We start from the raw sequence: 22,304 nt of genomic DNA, 5'->3' as shown, positions 1-22,304 counted from the left end.
GGAAGTAAAAGCAGCGTGTGTCGCTTCCATTAACTGTCAGAGCTGCCAAAAGCTGTTTCAGAGTTTGCCAAGCAAATGGCATGTTCGTCCTCCACGTGCCTCTTGCTTTGTAAGCTGTGTTCATGAAAACATGCCTAGGTTGTCTGCTGCAAGCTCACAGAGAAACAATTCAGAGCCATGTCATTCGAAGGAATCTCTGTGCTTGCTGAGACCTGCAGATAAAAGGCACTTAGAAGTCAGGTTTATTTTTTTTTCCTTGCTATGCTGTTACTTTATTTCTCCAAAAAGAGTCTGGGAGCTGTGCCTCTCAGTAGTCCTTATTGTCAAACCAGCTGTTGAGACGTGGGAGAAAGGAGTCTCCTGCTCACAGAATCACAGAATTGTAGGGCTTGGAAGGGACCTCGAGAGATCATCGAGTCCACCCCCCGCCCCCGCCAAAGCAGCTTCTCTAGGACAGGTTGCACAGGGAGGCATCCAGATGGGTCTTGAATATCTCCAGAGATGGGGACTCCACAACCCCCCTGGGCAGCCTGTGCCAGAGCTCTGTCACCCTCACTGTGAAAAAGTTCTTCTGCATGTTCTTGAGGAACTTCCTGTGCTCCAACTTGCAGCCATTGCCCCTTGTCCTGTCTCCACAGACCACTGAAAAGGGGCTGGAGATTTCCCCCTGTGTCCCACACTTGAGATATTTATAGACATTAATAAGACCCCTCTCAGTCTTCTTTTCTCTAGGCTGAACAGTCCCGGCTCACTCAGCCTTTCTTTGTAGGAGAGATGCTCCAGGCCCTCAATCATCTTTGTATCCCTTCTCTGGACTCTCTCCAGGAGATCCCTGTCTTTTTTATACCAGGGAGCCCAGAACTGGACACAATACTCCAGGTGGGGCCTGACCAGGGCAGAGTAGAGAGGAAGGATCACCTCCTTTGACCTGCTGACTGCGCTCTTTTTAATGCACCCCAGGATCCCATTGGCCTTCTTGGGCACCAGGACACACTGCTGGCTCATGGCCAAGCTTCTGTCCACCAGGACCCCCAGGTCCTTCTTGTCAGAGCTCCTCTCCAACAAACTGATGACACTGAGGGAAAGAAAATGTTATTTCTGTGCAGATGTTAAGAACATGGGGTCCCAAAAAAAGCTTTGTCGAGGAACTTGGCATAGAACATAGAAGATCCTAGTGTGTTGAAGCACATTTCCTGGGTGGAATGAAGGCATTCAGTTGGCCTGGCTCAGATTCTGGATGGCCACCACCATGTTGGTGTTTGCAGTAGTTCCTGCCTGGGTGAGTCAGAAATCCCACCAAGCAGATGTGTGCTCTTGCCCTGGCAGGCAGCAGGCAAAGCCAGGCTAAAGCCTTGCTGCTGGAGAAGGCACAGCTGCTGTCGGAGCACACGGTCACAGGCAACATCAGCCATGACACATGATTTCTCTTGGTCTTCTGGATCTCTTAGGTGTCCAGGAGAACTGTCAGGCAGCAGCAGTCCAGCTGATTTCTTAGTTGTGTCAAAACAGAGCAGGCCTAAGTGTGAACCATGTACTGGTGAGTGCTTACTTCAAGGTATTGCAGCTGTCAGGGCTTCGGATTTTATTTTAAATACCAGTAACCTCATCCAGAGCATGCTTTTAGGATTTTTAAAGGTGAGGTTGGTCTGTTGGTCTGTGCTCATTTGATGTCAGAAGTGATGATTCCAGTGAGCATTGTTTCAGAAGCACTTGCCTACGAGTCTAGTAGAAGGAAGCAAGAGGATAATGTTTGGCCAAATGGGTGTTTTGATAAAGCTAACGTGTGAGAAGTCACACTGCACACTTTCTTAAGCATAAGGGTAACATCAAGTCAAAGAACAAACAAGATTGGCATTGGAGCAAAATGCCTAGATGACTGCAGTACAAGACACAGAGTGTCTTGTGCCTGATGTGTGGATACCCAGAACTCTACGTTAAACAGCAAATACCATCAAACAGAAAAAGCAGCATCCATCGCGAGATAGGACTAATTGCATCATCACCCCACGTAGTAAGGGATGGTCTTTTTTACTCAATCTGTATCCACGAACAACACGTAGGGTTGCTGTGCTATTTTCAAGACATGATTACCAAAAAAACCCACAACAACAACAACAAAAAAAGCATGAGTGATTGATCAAATTATGGTGAAATTCCAAAGCCTATTATAGAGCGGGGAATTGATATTCTGGCCTTAAACAGCGCTGGTGAACAGAAGATGCAATCAGTAATTTAATCAGTCCTTGGAAAGAAGAATAACATGTGTTGTATGTAACCAGCAGGAAAACAAATTAACTCCTTGCTGACTGACACAAAGTCAATGGTTACTGAAAATGCTCTTTTTAAGAAGCCCAGAATACTGCATTGCAGGAATGGTCAGGAATCTTTGTAAGATGTGAAATGCCTGGGTTTTTTCTGTTGGCTGAAAAGGCCTTTCAGGGTGTTTGTGAATGCAAGGGATTGTTTTGGCCTCATGTATTTTTTAATTTCTTTTGGTTTGTTGGGTGGGGGGGGTTTGGGGGGGGGCAGGGTGTTGGGGGGTTGTGTTAGCTAAGACACATTAGTGCCAAGATCAAATAAAAAAAAAAAATAAAAAAAAGGCTCATTACCTCCTTGGGTTCATTAATGAGCTAAAAGTTGATGATATGCATATATTTAATCAACACTAATTATAATGTAGAAGTGCTTCTGTATCATCCTGAGACATTTCAGAGAGTAAGGCAGCCCCAAATTTCATCCAGAGACAGAACTCAGCCATTAGTGGATTAAAAAACCATTTATCTGCAATTCATTTGATTAGAAGACCTTCTTCAGTTATCAGCATTTTTTTTTCCTTTTTTCTTTTCTCCTTGTCTTTCATTTTTGTCAGTTCTTCATTTCACCTTTTCCTTTTTGAAGTCAGCATTGCAACTGTCTGTCTTTGAAGGGGTTAAAAGGCTTGTCCTAACATTCAGGTCGCAGTTTGATTGGTTAACAGCTACTTAAGACACATCTTCCTAGGGCTGGAGAGTTTGCAAATTGGCTTGGACAGGCAAGCCCATGTCCTGCCAGACCCCAATTGCCCCGTCTGGGCAGGAGTTTGCACATCATGTATCTAGCAAAGAAGAAAAAGACCTATAAATTTTTAGAGGTGCACCCCTCCATCACATGGCTGAGTCTCTGGCTTTTGAGAGGCGCTGTTAGCTTCCCTGGGGGTGACACTCTCTTTGCTTTGTCTCTGCTCAAGTCCACAGGGGCCCAGGTGCAGGTGGCGGGGGACATGTTGCCAAACTCGACGGAGCGCGCAGTGACTATATCGGGCACTCCCGACGCCATCATCCAGTGCGTGAAACAAATATGCGTGGTTATGCTGGAGGTAAGTGAGCGCTTGGCCTCTCACCCCTCACTTGGGAGATGCTCAAACACACTGTTCATTTTGTCTCAAGTGCCCTGGGTCGCCCAGGGGTGCTGCCTGCCCTTCCCATGCCAGGGGTTTCAAGAGGACTCTCTTAGACAGTGCCCTGCCTGGTGGTTGAGAGTGTCTCACAGCAGGGTTTGGCAATCAGAGACCCAGGGCTTTCATGCCACTGTTGAACAACAAACCAGCTCTAGCATGGAGCTGCAGCCCATTCTAAGAGAGAAGCTTTTTGTTCTGATGCAGAATATGGCAGAAAGCCAATTGTTTAAAATAGGAATGATTCTCACTAGTGTAATTTAGATTTATCTGGACTTTTTGTTTCCTTAGGGTCAGGTGATTGAATAAGGCCAGAAAGTTTCCTTTTGACACCAGTTTTTTAGCTCTTAGGTTAAATGATACAAAAACAGTTTATATAAGAATCTGGGTATTTTAACTCTTGAGGAAAATTCCCATAATTTCATGTAAGAACATTTCTCATCTGATTAAATTGAATAGAAGCTTGGGCAGAAAAAAAATCAGCAAAGCAAAATGAAATATTTTGACCTAGTAACCACAGATTTTTACAAGGAACATAAAATATCCCTGCTTTTATCACACTTCTGTTAGAAAGTTTTATGTGGTTTCTTTTTTTTCTCGTTCGTGTTTTTTACCTAAGTCTAGTCAAGGGCTGTGTCATGACAATTTCTGACACCCCACTGCTCTGTTATTCTTTAAAGAGGGGAGAGACAGCAGAGTGTTTGAGACAGCTCTATGGCTTTTGGCTCTTCAGAAGTACTGAATGGATCAAAACAACATGCAGACTTTGCATCAAAATGTCATACAGCCTAATGCAAATAAAAGCATAAAACCTGAAAAATCCCCAGTGATTTTTAGTGGGGAAGACTGACTTGATTAAAAAAAAAAATCCTGATTAAATGAAAGAATTCCTCTATAAAATTGCAAGAGATCAGAAAGAAAATATTTAAAGAGCATTTTAGTTTGTTAGAGATCTCAGAGTACGTCATCGCAATAGTCATCAGCTCTGTGAATAGTGTATAGCCTATTGTCCAAGTGACATTCACAGAATAAAGAATTATTTGCTAAAGAAGATGAGAGAAGCCACTTTGCAAAATCTGAGAGACATGGTCCTATTTCCCTGCAGGTAGAGCCAGTTTTTAAATAACCAGTTTTGACATCAGAAGTACTTAACTTTTATGTAAGTCAAATTGCAAGCTGCACAGAGGAGACACCAGCTTACCCAGTTTGCTTCTTCAGCTGCTTAAATAGCTCAGAAAATGACCGTGTTCTGATTTTCAGAACATATTTAATTTGGCAACAAACACTTCCATTGACGTGAAATAGCTAATTACATTATATTAATCAGTGGTGAAATTGTTGCCTTCTTTAGTTGTAGTCAATGCACTGAAACCAGGGCGCCATTGCTGGGTGTTGCACAATCCGAAGCCTTTTAACAGACAGGTGTTTATGCTTCATTTATGGGGAGAAAGGCAGCATTGGTTGGGAGCTTTCCCTTTGGCCTCCTGCCTTGGCCCACAGGGAACAGCCCCTCTTCCCATGCATTACAAAAGCCGTGGTTTGTGCTCCTGCAGAAGCCTTGAGAATTTTCCTCCAACCTTCCAGCTCAGTCAGACAAAAGGCAGGATCAGACGGGTCATTTGCGATTGACCAGCTGACTTAATTGAGTTGGTAAAACAAGATGTGTAGCAGTGTAGGAAAGATCAATAGGCAGGAGATGTGCCCTGTGCTAACAAAGCAAGAGCACAGGCTGGATTCTTCCAAAACACCAACAGATTCCAAAATTGTGCCTATGTTTCCTGAATGCCTTAATTATGCTTTAATGAAGATTCATCTGATGATGAAGCCACAAGTGCCAGCACTGCCTGTTTTGGCTGTGCACTTGTGACCTTTACTGTTCCCCTCAAAACCCAGACAACCAGCTTCTGGCTTACCTTTGTGCTTATGGGGTGGAGGACAAGGAGGTGTGGGGTGGGCTGGGTTGGCGGCACATCTTGTTGTCTGAGGTGACTGAGATAAGGCGTGATTTTGTTAATGAGAGCTCTGCTTCATTCTGCATTTTGATCTCTTTTTCTTTTTGTCTGCAGTCCCCACCCAAAGGTGCCACCATCCCCTACCGTCCCAAACCTGCCTCTGCACCTATCATTTTTGCAGGTGGCCAGGTAAGAGCAGACACCATTTTGGCTTCAGCTGGAAACCACACCGTCTTGGCCCAACCTCAGCCAGCGCCTGTTAGTTTTCAACTTTTACTCTTTTTTGCCTGGTATAGTATTGATGTGCTTTGTCTACTCCGTGTGCTTATGGTTTGCAGGGAAGGAGAACACTGCATTGCAAACTTGACTCAAAATTGTCATGATTGGTATTCTACCAAGATTTAAAATTAACTGATGTAATTAAGAAAAGCTTGACCTTCTGCAAATTGACAAGTGTCCAAACCAGATGTCCTCTGAGTGGGACAAAACATCTTATTGTAGGGATCGGTTTTATCACTCTTAACTTGTAGCTCCACAAGCAGCATAAGGAGTTTTGTCAGCTTTCCAGAGTTGGCCAAACAGCAGGATGTCACGATCATTAGAGGCATTATTTTTCTCTCATAGTTTCCCTAAATTTCAGGGGGATATTGCATTTTACATTTACATTTTTGTAAATGCAAAATCTTGCACTTTACAGTAAGAATTACACACATGTAATTTTTACTACTTACAGCCCCTCTCGACCAAATAGCAATGATGGTCTGAGGTTACAGGAACTACAGACATGTGAGCACAGACCTTCCCAACCTTGGCATATTGACAACACAGAGCTTTCTTCTTTCTTTTTAATATATTGAAGTCTCAAAGATTCTTCCTTCATCTTAAACTGTATCAGCCAGGGCTCTCACCTGCCTTTAAATCCCTGTATGCAACGTGGCTCTTCCTTGTCTTTTGGTAACACTCAGAAATGGGTCTGCAATGGGTCTTCTGAGACATAGTGGGAATCTGCTCCGTTGCTGGTTTAGTGATAAGCCATCAATGGGCATGGCTGATAGGAACCCAAAAAATACTACAGGAGGCTCACCGGTGTAGCCAACAGCCTAAGGGCAGCACTGCCCACATACCTGCAAAGGTGGAGGAGCAAGGTGCTGCGATCTCTGCTCAGATCAAGGGGAAACTGATCTCCTGAGTCCAGCCTAGAGAAAGGTGGCCAGTTCTCTACTTGGGATTCATGTATCTGAAACCTCTCTGACAGAAAGGCACCCTGAATCTTTTCCCCTAGATGATGGCAGGACAGTGACCCAGTGGGAAGAGCCACTCACCTGCACGGTGGAGCATCTGCAGGCAAGTCACATCTCATTTCCCATTAGCCCAGCCCAAGGTCACCACTCTGTCATGATATCAGCAGCCCTAGAGACTGTGCCTCAACCCAGTAGACAATCTGGGGGTCATATGAGAACCTGGACAGAGGGCTTCTGGTGGGGCAGAGGTCACAAAGAACTGCTGCTATTGTCCTTGGTGTGGTGACCCCCACCTCCCCAATCTTCACCTTTGTAAGGAAGCTCCTGAACATCTGAAGCAGGCATCAGAGCTTCCGACAGGCCTTTGGAATGAGCCTTCTCTGAATTTTTGTCTGAGTTTTACCTTCTACGCTGTAATGATACACTGTGGTGTATATCCAGATTTTCATAATCTGTACATAGCTTTCAAGCCTGCCACTCTTAGTTGTCTTCAAAATATGAAAACTTGTTCTTTAGTGACCAAATTGGAATTGAAATTTAAAATAATTTTCCAGAAACTGGTCTACAACTGAAAGTTAATAATAACTTAGTCCACATATATATTAAGTTTACACTGCAGTGCTTCCCTTTAAGAAATACGTGTGTGTGTGTGTGTCTATCTATGTGCAGCAGCCCATGTTAACAGGATTGTAATTGCCACCACCTTCAAAGACTGTCTCTGTTCATGATTACTCAGAAATACCGAAACTGTTTGCTAGAGTGCTCTGAGCAGTTGGTATAACTAATTGAAGGTTTCCTATTTTAAGGTCTAATAGCGCTTGTCATCTTCAGTTTTATCAGTTAAAAAAGTGTTCTCACTTTACTAATGCAAACTTGTGGGTGTGAGAAAGAGCGTAAGAGACAGACAATTTCTGTGTACTCTGAATTCAGTCTCTGACTAAGAAAAATTTTTTAATAAAATGCTTAAGGAGTGTTTGGGAGTCAGTATGAAAGGACACTTTAACCAGATTCCAGAAGTGGAAATTGATACTGAAAATAAAACTTTATCAGCAGCGTTAATTCCACCCAACCTTTTGGCTAGGCTATCAGATATCATTTCCTGTTCCAAATTACATCACGGGTAACTCAAAATGTTTGGATTTTTTTAATACACACATATCAAGCAACACTAGCAAAATCAAACTTCTAGTTTTCCTTAAAAAGTCTTTGTTCTCCTGCTTTAAGTATTGTTTTAAATTTTCTTGTGCTGCTTCAATACTGCATTGTATGACAGGACTGAAAGGATGCTGAACGCTGTCCTGCCCGCTCTGCCCCTTGCCAACATTTAGCAGTGGTCACAAAATAAATAAATCCATCTCTCCTACCTGATGGAAACAATTTGTAAATTCCTACCCACTTGTGCTACATTGCTGTTTAGGTGGGTACTCACGGGGCACAGCTTTGTGTTAGGTTTCATAGCAGTTTAAACTGAGGAAGATTTATAGACCAGATCATTCCTGCTGTCACTAATGTTGCTATGTCAGCAGGAAAGTTGTGCATGGCTTTGATGGAAGCAGACCCTTCGCTCATGTCCTTAGTGAAATATTAGGGTACAGATGTCTCAGTAGCCTCTACCAGGCTTGTTCTTGGCTTGCCTCAGCTGTGGAAGGTCACAGTTCCTCTGCCAGGGGGTAAAGCAGTCAAAGACAGTTTTTCTCGACCTAAATCAATCAAATGGCTTTTGGGGAGCCTAAGAAATGAAGAATTGTTGGGTTTTTTTACTGCAAAAGAAAATTCAAGACCATCTTGTCCATACTGCTTTGATGGTTTTCATTGACAACCAAATAAAATCCAGTCTGAGCTCAGAATCATTATTTATCCACTTTGTTTGCTTCCTTGTAAGTGTACATGGAAGTATCAGGGAGTATTGAAGTGGTGAAGAAAGAGATAACTTTTATTAGGTTTGCAGGTGATTTTTTTGCTGTGGTTCCTTGCTGGTTTGCAGACCACTGCTTGGGAAGCACTCATGTAAAAGATGCTTTGAAGTAAAGCCAGTGTCAGAAAGGACATTTGTGGTCCATCACAGAGGCTCAGAAACCAAATCACCGGTCCTAAACCCACTCTTTGCTCATGGACGTAAGCCCCCACCCACCACCACTTCCATCTATGCCCTCCCCGAGGCTGCTCCTGTGCTTGGCTACGCATGGAACCCCCACCCAGTAAAGGAGCGTAACATCTCCTTAAGGTTGTCCTCATCTGGTAAAACACTTCAACGCAGGCTTTGCTTGCTTGAATGCTTAAGACCCACTGACAGCAACGATCATCTCTTTTGGCAGACTGGAGCCTTTCCTTGCCGCATATAAGCTGTCAGCACCGGCCATGCCCTGTGGGTGCAGGAGGGCGTGTTTGCCGGTGAGCAGGCCTTTGGGCCCAGTCGCACGCGCTTCTGCCTGACAACCGCTCGCGTGCCTGTGACACCTGCCGGATTGAGGCCTTGCATTATACCTGATTTTAAAAACTAAATGGAACATTTCTTCTCCAGAAGGGAAAATCTGCTGCAGAAATGTGCATCAAGCAGTTCAGGCACTAAGGGTTTTAATATCTGAACTCCATTAAATGAATTGGTTTATCATTTGCAGAGGATTCATTGCTTTCTAAGAGGCCTTTTGTCAAACACACATTTTGCAAACTGAGCTAATCAGCTCTGTTCCTGTTTATCATTCTCCCACTACAAACATTTATACACCATAATTTGTCCTTCTGCTTTCCTGCCTGTCTAAGCACAACCACATTAGAATGTTCCTGACGTGCCACTCCTTTCAGAAAAGCCCTACGGGATAGAACAGAAAATTAGAAACTCTCCATAGTTTTTCTTTGTAGGCCATTACAGAGGGTTGAACAGAGCCAGTGGGAGAGACAAAGGGCTGCACTAACGGGTGCCAGGCATGCCACTGTATCTCTCCTTGCTCACATGCTTTTTTTTTCCCTCCCCCACCTCAGCCCAGTGCTGCCAAAAGTGAGGCCAGAAACTATGCTCTGTGCCGCAGAGAGGCTGGATCTTGGGAAGGGATAGTCAGCTTCTTGCTGAAGATAAGACCACCACGCTGGGGGGATCTCCATCATGCCCCTGTCTCCAAACTGGCATGCTGGTCCCATGCCTAGGCATGGCAGAACAGGCCTGCTGGCGTGGCAACCTGGGGCATGAGCCCCATGAGGTGCACCACGACACACATTTGCTGGCACATAGTGTCTCTGGTTGTCAATAGCCAGTTGAGGTGGCTCGGAGTCATCTGGCGTGAGTCCCTGCACACAGCAGTCACCATCTGGATGGCAGGGCAGGGCATCCCCAGGCAGGCCTCCCCATCCTCGTGTGTCCCTCTTGCTGCTTCAGTATCAGCATTTCCCTGTATGGCACTGGGCTGAGGGAGGAGAAGTTGCCACCTCTGCTCCCAGCAGACAGAGCTGGACTAAAGAGAGGTCCTGAGCACCAAGATCATCAGAGCTCAGACAGTGGTGTCCCCTGCTTGCGAGGGGTGCGTGGGCAGCACGGCAGAGACCTTTCCATACGATGCCAAGCATTACTGAGCAGCACAAGACAATTAAGCTACACTCAGCATTGAAAGTGATGCAGGGGAGGCAGGAGGAGCTCCTCTGATGCCAACAAGAACACTGCTTGTCCCACCTGACTGACCTGCCTCTTAACTGTGCTTGTTGTTTTCAGGCGTTCACGATTCAGGGGCAGTATGCCATCCCTCATCCAGACGTGAGTCCAGCGCATGTAAATTACTCCCTTTTTCTTCCTCTCCCTCTTATTTGTTCTGGGCAGCATTTGCTTTCTGCGGTTAGCAACAAAGACATGGCCTAAGGACACCTTTCCAGAGCAACACACTGTATAGCCAAGTGCTAGCTCAGCTGCATCTCTTACCTTGTGTAATAATTGCTAGAAAGCACAATGGCCCAGGAACAAATGACAGTTACCTTGGTCTTTTTTTTGCACGTGATATATTTGAGTTCTTTTAATATGTAATTCTACAGTAATTAGTTAATATTAACAATAGCCATTACATGTAATAACAGTCAAGATGTCATTTATAACCGGTTTGGGTGGTTTTTTTTCTCTACAGTAGATTAGAATGAATGATTAAACCCTTTTTTTTTCCTTTTTTAATATAATTTTAATTAATCCTATTTTAGAACATGTAAGATGGTTTCTCTGCTCTGAAATAATTCCATTTGATTGGTTAGTTCTAATTTCCCATCCTGCCCTGCAGTTGACCAAGCTTCACCAGTTGGCTATGCAGCATCCCCCCTTTACTCCCCTTGGGCAGACCACCCCTGGTTTCCCTGGTACGTACCCATGACCCCCTGGGGATGTCCTTCTTCTTAACAGCTTTGTTTCCCGTGGTCATTACATCATTTTAATAATAAATGTGGTCAATGACCAGCAATCCTTCTGTTTTTACACACATTAATCTCTGTTCTCCCCTCCTGTTCCTCCGTTACGCTTCCTTTCACCGTTACTAAACATGCTTTGTTTGTTTGTTACATTTATTTAATCCAAACCACTTCCTTTGTGCCATTGACTAAAAGCTCTGAGTTTATTTTTGTTCGGTCCTTCTGAAGTTATTATAGCCCATACAGCATGTGCCTGGTAGTCCTAAATCAAGTCCTTGGGCATGCTTCTCATCAAATTTCCAGCTCGGTAATGTGGTTTGGAAAGAAGCAAATGTAGGAAAAGAGCAGGCAATCATAGTACAGAAATGCTGGTCACAGAAATTACAGCATGCTGAAACTCAAATTCCTTAAGAGCATCCGTAATCACCGCTGCTGGGATAAGTCCCTCTGCTAGATGTGCAGATATAGCTGCAAAATGCAATGGGGATTTAGTAAAATTAAGGGCTGCGGATTTGGTCCATACTTATGAAAGCTGAAGCTGATTGAAGAGCGGGGAGTCAGTTCACCCTGCAATAAGTCATTGTTGCTGTACTTCACTACATACCTGCTTGACATCTAAAAACTTGGCAAAGCAGAAGTACGTATGTGCCGGTACATGCTTTGTATGGCAAATAACATTTTATCACATACATCAAATTCTGTGAGCATCCTGGTTGGTTTATATTCACTGTAAAACAAGCATACGCAACTCTTAGTTGAATCTAAATTCAAGCAAAATGTAGATGGGTCAATTTTTCTTGAGTACATTTTTTCCCATCTTTTCTAGTTGGGAATGAGTGGTTTTGGCACGTCTTTACAGATAGTAATTACAATTAACACCAAAAAAAAGAGAGAAAAGGGAAAAAACATGAGATCCAAAATATCCTTTTGTTTCTCTGCGATGTATCTGATAAAATATCGACAAGTAGTACTAAATTGCCTTTCCTAGCTTTACATTTTCCTTATTCTTGTCATTAACACGCTGCTCCTTAACCTTTTCCCAGTTATATGTGTGAGATGTGCGTTTCTGTAACGTTGCTGTGTGTTAGAGCAGTAATTCCATTCTTCCTGAGCATTTTCCTTTTGTCCACCCAATTTACAAACAAATGTATGCAGCTTAGAGTATCTTTTACATTCCCCTTCCAAAATCACCCTTCCCAACCTCTCTTCAGCAACTAATCCCACATATAATTTCCAAATTTCCCTAGGTTAATTTCCTCATCCTTATTTTAATGTATTAATTTTTCTTTTCAATATCTATGTATTTTGTTCTGCTAATTGTTCGTTCGACTTCCACTTTCATTTTCCGTATGCTGGAACCCCCAGTAGACAGGTTAAATCTCAGCCATCCATTGAATTCTCAACTGATGTGTTTAGAACAAACTTCAGAGACTGTTTTTAGGGGGGAACCTTTCATTTTCTAGAAGTTTTTTTATGACACTGTGGAATCTCATGTGACATTTGTTGCTTTGGTGGGTTAAAGGTTAATTAAAATAAGACTCATTTAAAATTAGTCCAGCCCTCTGAGTTTTGCATCTCTCGCTTTCTTTTCCGTTTCGCTCGCAGTTCTCTATTTTTTTCGCTCCTCTCTTCCTTCTTCTCTTTCTTTTACTTTATCTTTCTTTCTTTCTTTTTCCTAAATCTTCCTTCTGTATATTTCCTTCTTTAAAAATATCATTTGTTGTGTCTTGCCCTTCTTCCAAACAACCGGCGTAACATTTTCCCTCTGTCCCCTGCATAGGACTGGATGCCACTACTCCAACCAGTTCCCATGAACTTACTATTCCCAATGATGTAAGTGGACCAATAGTCAGTATCGCTTTCTCTTCTCTCGCTCCTCTGACACTGGAGGGGGGAACCTCTTACTTTTGGCTGATCTGTAAACGCTAGTGTCCAGAATAAACTGTACGGTGCCCAGTCTGCTGGGGAGCGGGGAGGGGAGGGTGGTCGTAGGGGTGCTTGAAATGATGGATAGAAGCAGCAGAAGTGACTGTCCCCTCTCTTGTCATGTCTCCAGCGCTGCTGGTTTAGTGGCACGACAGTGCTTCACTGGCTTCGTTAAAGGCTGGGTGCCTACTTAGAAGAGTAATTGGGGTTCATCTCTGGGGAGACGCTAGCACAGGCAGCCTGAGTAGAAGGGCTAAAGGGGGCTGGAAAACCGTGCAGCCCCACGAGCTGGAGCAAACGGCTTGTGCCATGCTGTGCTCCGCTGCACCCCACGCTCATCCAAGACCTCATTTTTTCTGAGGGAAAAAAAGCTCCTGTGGTTATATAAAAGTGCAATATAAGGCTTTATGTCAAAAACAAGGGCTAAAACCACTCCTGCTCCAGCAACTCTGGACCAGATGTGATCAGTAGGCCCGGTTTCCATGAGCAATACAGTGCTGAATCTTAAAGCCCAATTCAAAATGCCCAACTGATACGCTGTGTGTCATACAGAAATGTCTTTCCATGTTACCCACTTCCGTTGCAAATGGGGTTGGGGTTTTTTTTTTTTCAGTTTTCATTACAAATGAGTCACTTGGAAAATGGAAGATTTCCCCTCCAGTAAAAAAAGCTTTCAAGCATGAGTGGGATCACAAATAGCAATTATATTACTTAAGAGATGCTTGCACTATTGTGTAAGCCCTATTAAACTCAGTGGCAATGATTTACAGTAAGGCAAAAATACCGAATAACAAGAGAAGCGAAGGTAAATCTTTCATGAGTGCTGCAATTTTGTGAGCTTTCTGTTACTTAAAAGGTGTCCTGCTGATTCGTCAGCACCTGCTTGATAACCCAATTTATTGAACATTGAGAGGTTTATGGGAGCGCCGTATTTACCCTTACAGTGCAAGTTTTTTAATCTCACTTTCAGGCAGGTATTGTTCTTGCTGTCAGTGATACAAGAGCAAGGTAACTCTTCCAAATTCTCTTCTTTCAGGGCTTGTAGCAGAAAAAGAGAGGGAGAAAGTTGGCCTTGTGTCTTGTAGGGCAATAGAAAATTTTTAAAAAGCCCACCAAACTCCACATCAGTTTCTTGTCTAGGAGGTGGGAAATGTCCTGGCCCAGCAGGACGTGCCGAGGAGCAAACATGCATCCGTGTGCCGTTTCCAATAGAAAATTTTTCTGGCTACAAGGTGCATTGTCTCGCTCTTCTGCTGAAGGGGCAAAGCCAAGGCCGAGATGGGGTTAGGCTCAGCGACATGGGCTTAGGCTCAGCGACATGAAGTTAGGCTGAGCGACAGCCCGGGGGGGGTCTGCAGGTGGTGAAAGGGAGTTCTGCTGTTCCTGCAGCATTGAGGTGTGCGTGAAGGAACCGACGGGCCTTAGCGCTGCCCAGTGCACTGCGTGTGTGTTTGTGTCTGCGCGTCTGCATGTGCGTGCACCCGGTGCTGTAGCACCATTGCAGAGGGGAGGAAGGGCTTTCCCATCCCTTGGGCATCAGGGGCTGCTTGGGAATTTTGCAGGGATAAAACAGTTTCCCTGTGTGCCGTCTCCCCAAGGCCACACAGCCCCTGCCTGCCCCAACTCCGTGGCTCCCCGTGCTGCACGAGTCCCCTGGCTTTCTTAGCGTGTGTGCTTACATGTGCAAAAGTCCAGCACGCTCAAGGACAACATGAGGCGTGTAGATACCTACAGGCTCTGCAACCACCAGAGAAGTCAGTGTATATCTACCTGTGCCATGCTTATTTCTGTTTAACCTAGATAAGTATGTAAAGACAAAGCCTCAGTAAGGAACTGCTGGAGCAAAATCAGATATAAAGAGAGTAAGGAGCTCAGACTTTAGCCTAGGCTACAGAAAGTGCATATGAATAGCCTTTTACAATTTGCATAGCTTTGTATTAAATTAAATTTTCCTCACTCCCTCTGACATTTAGGCAGCAATAGAATATTTTTTTCCTGTTACTAATAATTCCTGTGACAGGACCATGCTGCCTTCTCCATTCAGCCCGCTGATACCTGCAACTAAGCCGTTGCTCAGTAACAAAGAGATACTGGAGAACCAAGAAATGCGTTTTACAGAAAGTTACCTTCCACGTGCTAAAAGCTGAGGGTTCCTTTCCTAGTGATGAACTCAGAAGATAGGACTTTCTAGGTGTCTTCGTAACTCCTGGGTATCTTCACAAAGAGGATTCTTCTCCAGGTCCCTCTCAGAAGTCACTTTGGTCCCCCTTTTCCTCATCAAACCTCTTGCAAGGACATTTTGTTGCTTTTCTTTCCTTGATGGGATCTTTCCTGGCCCTCTGCTGCTTCCCAAGTTGCCCAGTGTAAGTGTGCTTCACACAAATCCCAGAATGAAGTGATGTAACAGTGATGGGTCCCAAGGGGAACCGAAGGGATGGTATCCCTGGGTGTAGATGATTTGGCACAGATAACAGACATCTTCAGATTTCATGATCCAGTCCCCCAAAAAGCCCACTGAGAGTAAATGAAAAAAAACAGTAACAAGTTAAAAAAAATAATCTGTCTCATTAACAATTATGCATATTTTGCATAGATGTGGGAGAGAGAGGCAATAACAGGCAAACAACTTCCCCTCAGAAAGCATCAAGAATATTTTAAGAACCCTATAAATCTGATAAATACTCCATAGAAACAGGAATGTCAGTCCATCCAAGTTGGAAATGGTATGCTGAAGAACTGCCTCTATTTCCCCATGGAGCCAGATGTACTTCCCCTCAAAGAATGGAGAGGGACCCACGTGTGCCAAATGCTTTTGGAGTAGCCCACTGTGAAACTTGGCTTTGGCTCCACGTGGTGCTCCAAGGATGTCCATGCAGCGCTGCCTCTTCCATCAGCAGTCACTGGGAGGACTGAGATCACCTTTTGGCAGATCCCCAAAACACCGCCTGCGGGCAGGGGTTGGGAAGAATTGTCACAAGCCCTTAAGAAGTACACAAGAGTGGGAAGCAGCCCTAAACTGTGGTTGCCAGCAAGGCCACCTACCACCCACCCATTACAGGAGATGCACCTCACCCTCCTTACAGCCATCTTCCAGAAAAGTCCCGAGAACAAGTGCCGCGCTCCTATAAAACCAAGCTGCTGCCCAAGTCCACCCTTGGCTCAGAAACTTTCCAGTTGTGAGAGAGGGTTTAAAAGCAGCAGTTAGGCAAAGAGTTAATAATCCATGCCAGACATGCTGGGAAAGGTCCTGCAGTGGTTCAGTCAAAACACTTCTACTGAAGGCAAGGGACCTGTGGATTCAACCACGATAAAACTACCTTGCTGCTGAGAACCTCCATGTAACACAGAAACAAAAATACAGAATTAATCACATTTTGCCAAATAGGCATGTTTAAGAGGATGTGTTATAAAAACAAGTCCTTTTTGGGCGGATGTTTGTGGATGACCTGAAATTTCTCTCCCATTCATCTTGGAAAATGGCAATTGATTCCTCAGGTAGACTTGTCCAGATGTGGTCAAGAATCAGTAGAGAGATCTCACAAGCTTAGTATCCATCAGCAGCAATGAGAGACCTTTGCTGGAAAGAGGCACTTTTGAGCACAAAAAGTAATTCCTCTGGAACAACTAACTGCTCACTTTGGGGAACTGGATGGGAACTGATGCTGCACCCTTGATAAACTGAAATGCACATAAACCTGCAGGGTTGTTTGGGTTACAGAAGTAGTAATGCGAAGGCTCATTTCTGAAAGCGTTCTCTCAGTTCCCTGTATGCTTTCTTGCAAAGCCTATGAAATAATTATAGTCTGGATTTTGCATTATCCTGTCAAGGAAAGAGAAATTTATCACTGTTGTTGTCAATTATTATTGTTTTTTAAGAGGCACAGAGTACTTAAGCAACTCTTCCTAGGCCCTGCAGTCATTCTGTAAAGAGCCGCGCTCACACCTCAGGACGTCAGTTCTTCCTGTAGCGTACTCTGCCCTGGCATTTCTAACTACAAAACCCCAGCCCAACCCAAACCTCGAAGTAAGAAAGCCCATAGCTTTTCGAGTCACCTTCACAGCGAGCACCTGCTTGCTCAGCCAACACAGAGGCTTTGCCAACGTCAAGGGGGCTAGCTCCAGGTCTGGCAGTGGGGAGCCATGTGTACCTGCAGACAGGTACGGTCAAGCCGTCCGCTTTGGACAGCAGATATCCAGAGCTGCAGAAGCTACTTCCACATGCTTTTCTACCAGTACTACATTCATTGTAAGAAAGGAATCTGACTTTTGTACCAGTATTTTAAAGTACTGCTTCCTGTGACAGGCAATCGCAGCGTTGGGCTGGGATAATGAACTAGAGGTCTGATTGCTCCCAGTGCTGCACAAGAGTAACGCGGTGTGACGGACGCAGAGGAACAAGCCAGGGGAAAACACCCAGCAGGAACCTGTTATTACCGGGTGCTGGCAGTGACTTTAGTGTTATGGAAAAATAATCACATACATTTAACACTTATATTTAGCTTTGTGGGGAAGAAAGTAAATGGCAGAGAGGGGCCATCCTGAAATGGCCACCTGTGTGGCACATCAGGTGGAACTATCAAGAGGCAAGGTCCAGAGTTGACTTCCCAGTCTCAATCCCTGTCTGTTGCTATCAGCAGAACTTTACTGAAGGACAGAGTAAAACTGGAAACAAAGCAGAATCCCTGTTTTAGGACTGGCTTGTTTGTGGGGGGTTGGCATGAGAAGAAGGGAGGTATGCTGAGGTAGGGGAAGGCAGATCAGACACTGTGTAGGGAAAGGGAAACAGGTCTCCCCTGGTGTTCACAGTTCAAGGAAGGTGCATCAGGTGAAACTCTGAGGTGTAAGGACAAACGTGATGCACACGCACCACGCACACGAGCAAGCTCTGCTGGCCACTGCGGTGGCTCTGCAGCAAGAGGAGAAATGGGTCCAAAAAGAATGTCTCAGGCACGTGGGCTGTGGAGCATAAAGGTGGAGATGCTGCCTGCTGTGCAGGCAGCCTGTGATCCACAGGTGGCAATTTGGGATCCCAGTGAGAGGAAACTGTGTGCACTGTACCTCACACTGGTGTTACCCTCCGTCTGCATGCGTCTGCAGTCAGCAACAGGCTGACTTGGGCTGCTCTGAGCAAGGCTCGGGAGAATTAATATGTGCACATACATTCATATATATAAAAAAATATATGCACGAGTGTGTTTGTATGTATGTGTATGTTATACATATTATCCATATAAACAGAACCTCATAAATGTCTATAAATATGTAAAGGGTGAGTGTCGAGAGGACGGAGCCAGGCTCTTCCCATTGATGACCAGCAATAGGACAAGGGGCAATGGGTGCAAGCTGGAGCATAGGAGGTTCCACATGAACATAAGGAAAAACTTTTTCACTGTGAGGGTGACAGAGCCCTGGCACAGGCCGCCCAGAGAAGCTGTGGAGTCTCCTTCTCTGGAGACATTCAAAACCTGCCTGGACATGTTACTATGTGACTTAATGTAGGTGATCCTGCTCTGCTGGGAAGGTTGGACTAGATGATCTCCAGCAGTCCCTTGCAATCCCTAACGTTCTGTGACTCTGTGATAGTGCATAGTAGGCTTGGCTCCTATTTTATCACGTGCTTTCTTCAGAATTTCTTCTTCCATAAGTAAGAGTAGAGATCACTGTATATTGAGCAAGGAGGTGAGCATCAAAAATAATGCAGTCATTCAGAAAAGTTAGATATGTAATTTCCTCCATGGTCCCTAATTCCATCTGTCAAGCTTGGAAAAGCAGTGAACCCCTATCTGTGAAACAGGCAGCATTCCATGCAAGGGAGCAGCTTTCAAAATCTGGGGAAGCTTGTGTTTGTGGTGAGGGTCTTTTGTGGGACAGAACTATTCACAGCCTCCCAAATCTCATGGAACGGCCAGCTACAGAACGACAGAGGGACAGCTGATGGCATTAGAAAGGTCAGTTTTGAAAAGAGATGCATGTTTAGATGCCATTTGTCACGGAGTCGTCTCAAAGCAATGCAGGGCAGGTGGATTTATGTAAAACCAAATGTCCATGGCTGACTGAGCAACATTTTGTAGAGGAAAACCAGTCCCTTGAACTTCTTCCAGAATCTGTCAGCTCTCCAATACTCAGATGCTGCACAAATCTCAGTGTTAAGTAATGTATGGTGGGAAAGGCACCCCAGAGGCAGCCCAAGCACCCCAGCACTACTGTCCTCCCTGCATGGTAAATGGAGAAGTGAATTCTGCACGAGCTGCACGTCATGTCAGAGCTGCCAGAGCATCTTCAAGCAGCCCACTGTCACAGCAACAAAGGGTGACTTTGGAGAGCTTCAGATTGAGGGTTAACAAACCTCTACTTGCAGATACTCACCATGAGCAACATTCTTGACCAGTCTGAACTGAATCCTCACTACCTAACTCAAAGTCAGCTTGGAGATGGCAAACAGTTGATACTGACCCACGTGGGTCACGCAGCTTTTTGGAGGAGCCCCAGCACATAGAAGTGGCAGCCTCCTGCGTAACCTGGCAAGTGCCTTCTCAGAGCTGGTGAACCAGACATGTAAGGTTACATCTCAAAGCACGCCTGAATAATCAGTGATCCCATGCAGTTCCTCTACTTTGAATGGCACAGTGACAACTATGCCTGTAAAGTCTCCTACATGATATATTTTTATGTATTTTACACCAAGAAATTTCACCAGATTTTCCCTTCTGCTTTGGACAGACGGAGGGAATACGTGCAGGCTACAATTTCCTGCTGGCACTTAGGATGTAATTATTGAAGCAACCTGAAACATATTCAGATCTGCACACTGAGTGAAAAGTATCAAAGGAATCTGAAGACATGCCAAGCACTGTAACGGCCACTTCACAGAGCCGGGTCACTGCTTTGTAAGATCATCAGTAGCAACTGTCAGATTCTTGAGCAGTCACTTCAAGGTCATCATCACAAAAAAGATAGCTGTGGCAGAAGGAACTACTGATGGCCTCCACTCCTGGTGGCCATCCCAAGCCATTCCTCTATATCTCAGTGAACAACTGGCTAGCAGTAAAGGCATGATGACCCAAGGCTTTTCACACCGTTCTCCATTCTGCTTGTAGAGCAGTGAATGTTTCTGGGTAAATTACAGCTACAGTATCATAGGTAAATGATTCAGAGGATCAAAATTATGGAAGTCCACCACTAGGTTTTAACAGATAGGAGTGTATCTAGTGCTGCCAGCTTTGCTGTACAATGATGCTCTGGTAGGGCTGCCTTTGTTTTCCTCACACTGATGTCACACACTGACAAGAGCAGAACCCCACCACTGTCTGGCACTGCTGCTGACACCTGTCCTCTGGGTGCTCTTCTCCTGCTTCACCTTTATGACCTGCGGACCATGGAGGCCAGTGAGACTGAGGTGCAGGGAGCTGGTGCTTAGGGATCCCTGTGCTGCCAGCAGCCAGAGTGTGCACGTTTGCCTGCACGAGAGACAGGCTAAAGGCTTCCCTTTAGGTGAAGCCTGCGAAGGCCTCTGCACTGGCGATTGCAGTCATACGCCAACGTGTGTCCTTGGGGTAAGGACAGCGAGCTCGGCCAGGCCCTCCTGTTTGAACAGGACATGAAATCCTGCCTGCACTTCCTGAAGCCCCGGGTTTCCCCTCGTAGGTGCTCCTCTTGTGCTCGGTCTCCATTTTGGCTGCCATGGTACCCACTGTGGCTTTTGGTTGACACTGATCACAAATGCAGCCAGGCTTACCCTGGGAGCGGGCGGGGGATTCCTCTTCTGGTAAACAGTCTGGGCAAGGTGAATCTGTCTCAGCAAGATGCTCCAAATGCGACAGTAACAGAGATGGTAACACATCAGGGCCTGCAGCAGCGGGAAGGGGGAAGAGGAAAGAGGAAGGCAACTCCTGCATCTTGGCACATTGTTCTGCCAAACTGGTGACATTGTCCCAGTGCCAACAGTGACTGCAGGGGGCAGTTTCCATTTCCTACTGGTTCGGGGTGTTACTGGGTTTCCACAAAACAAAAGCCCCCACACCCCCACACACTCCATTACAGAAGCCAAACCATCTCAGACTCTGCTGACAGTTTGGTGCCCAGTTGCTTTTGGGGGCTACTTGTAGGAGATGAGCAGGCCCCTGGTACAGCTACCACACTCCCTTCCCCCAGCTGCACCTTCTTGAAGCCTTGCACACAGCTTCCGAAAGCTTGCGGCTCCACCAGGAGCTTGTAAGCAACCTTTTAAACCCTGATAATGCAAAATAACACCAATGCAATTAAATAGAATTAAAATTGAGGGGATCTAGACACACCCACACACCCACACACCCACCCACGCCCCCCTGGCTCAGGGTTGGGTTTTATTTTTTGGGTTTTTTTCACAAAAGAAGTGCTTGGTTAAGTTCCTGTAAAGGACCACAGCTACACTGTAAACAAATTTTCAGTGTCTTCCTCCACCTGCTTCTGCCTGCAGTCACAAATCTGTAAACCCCACTGACTTTACTGGTGCAGTACCTGGCCAGGCGAGGCCTGTGTGTGCCCAGGGAGGCCTTGGACAAGCAGCGCACCAGAAGGGCGCAAAGCCTCACGGCACCAGCTTTGGCTGCTCAGTCTGACTTCCAGCTGTCATTCTCAGCTGGCTGCCACCACTGGCAAGTCTGGCTGGGCTGTGTTTAGTACCCCTCGGCACCATGGCACACTGCCGTTCTCTGCCATGGAGGACAGCCAAATAATCCCACACCGAGTCGGTAACCGTGTAGCAGCAAAACCTGATTCAGAGACACGTGCCCGCAGAGCCAGCAGACTGTGCTGGCTACTCCTTCCAGACAGCACAGCAACAATCTCCTGTTTGGGCACTGAGCTTTTCATAACCAATCTTTTAGCAATGCTACAAACTGCAGTTAAGTGGGTTTTGCTTGTGTCTGTGGCACTAATCTTGGTCTTTGTCCCACTCCAGTTAATAGGCTGCATTATTGGCAGACAAGGCAGTAAGATAAATGAAATCAGGCAGATGTCAGGAGCGCAGATCAAGATTGCTAATGCCACAGAAGGCTCCGCAGAACGACAAGTTACAATCACAGGATCCCCTGCAAACATCAGCTTAGCACAGTACCTCATTAACGCAAGGTAAGTTCCCTTTGTAAAAGTGATAATGCTTCTGCCAGATTGTTCTGTCTGCTCTCCAGCAAATGTCTGTCCTGGATAGATCCAGAAAGTTGCTTCGCAGTGTCCATTTTGCTCGGTGTTACTCAGTTCCTGATGGTTTGTAAAGCCTGTGTCGCTAGAAACTGTGTTTGCTGTTGGTTTATACGGAGAGGAGCTTGATTCGGTGCAGTTCCAGGTACAGGTTGGAATGACAAAAGCTGAGCAATCTGGATGCTCATGCTAGTGCCCACC

At 45.4% G+C, this 22,304-nt stretch overlaps 1 protein-coding gene across 1 annotated transcript in view; it reads left to right on the top strand.

The window, feature by feature from the left end:
- Window positions 1–22,304, top strand: part of LOC311205889 (poly(rC)-binding protein 3-like) — a gene marked incomplete at its 3' end in the record, with an annotated part of 138,321 nt that overhangs the window by 110,280 nt on the left and 5,737 nt on the right. The window contains exons 7-12 of the mRNA XM_084280415.1: window positions 3,227–3,355; window positions 5,500–5,643; window positions 10,327–10,368; window positions 10,877–10,952; window positions 12,781–12,833; window positions 21,865–22,034. Coding sequence (XP_084136541.1) covers window positions 3,227–3,355; window positions 5,500–5,643; window positions 10,327–10,368; window positions 10,877–10,952; window positions 12,781–12,833; window positions 21,865–22,034 — 614 coding nt within the window. The remainder of the gene's footprint in view (window positions 1–3,226; window positions 3,356–5,499; window positions 5,644–10,326; window positions 10,369–10,876; window positions 10,953–12,780; window positions 12,834–21,864; window positions 22,035–22,304) is intronic.

The sequence above is a fragment of the Gallinula chloropus genome (assembly GCF_964237585.1).
Source record: "Gallinula chloropus genome assembly, chromosome: 2".
Classification (NCBI taxonomy): Eukaryota; Metazoa; Chordata; class Aves; order Gruiformes; family Rallidae; genus Gallinula; species Gallinula chloropus.
This window is presented reverse-complemented; position numbering and strand designations above follow the sequence as displayed.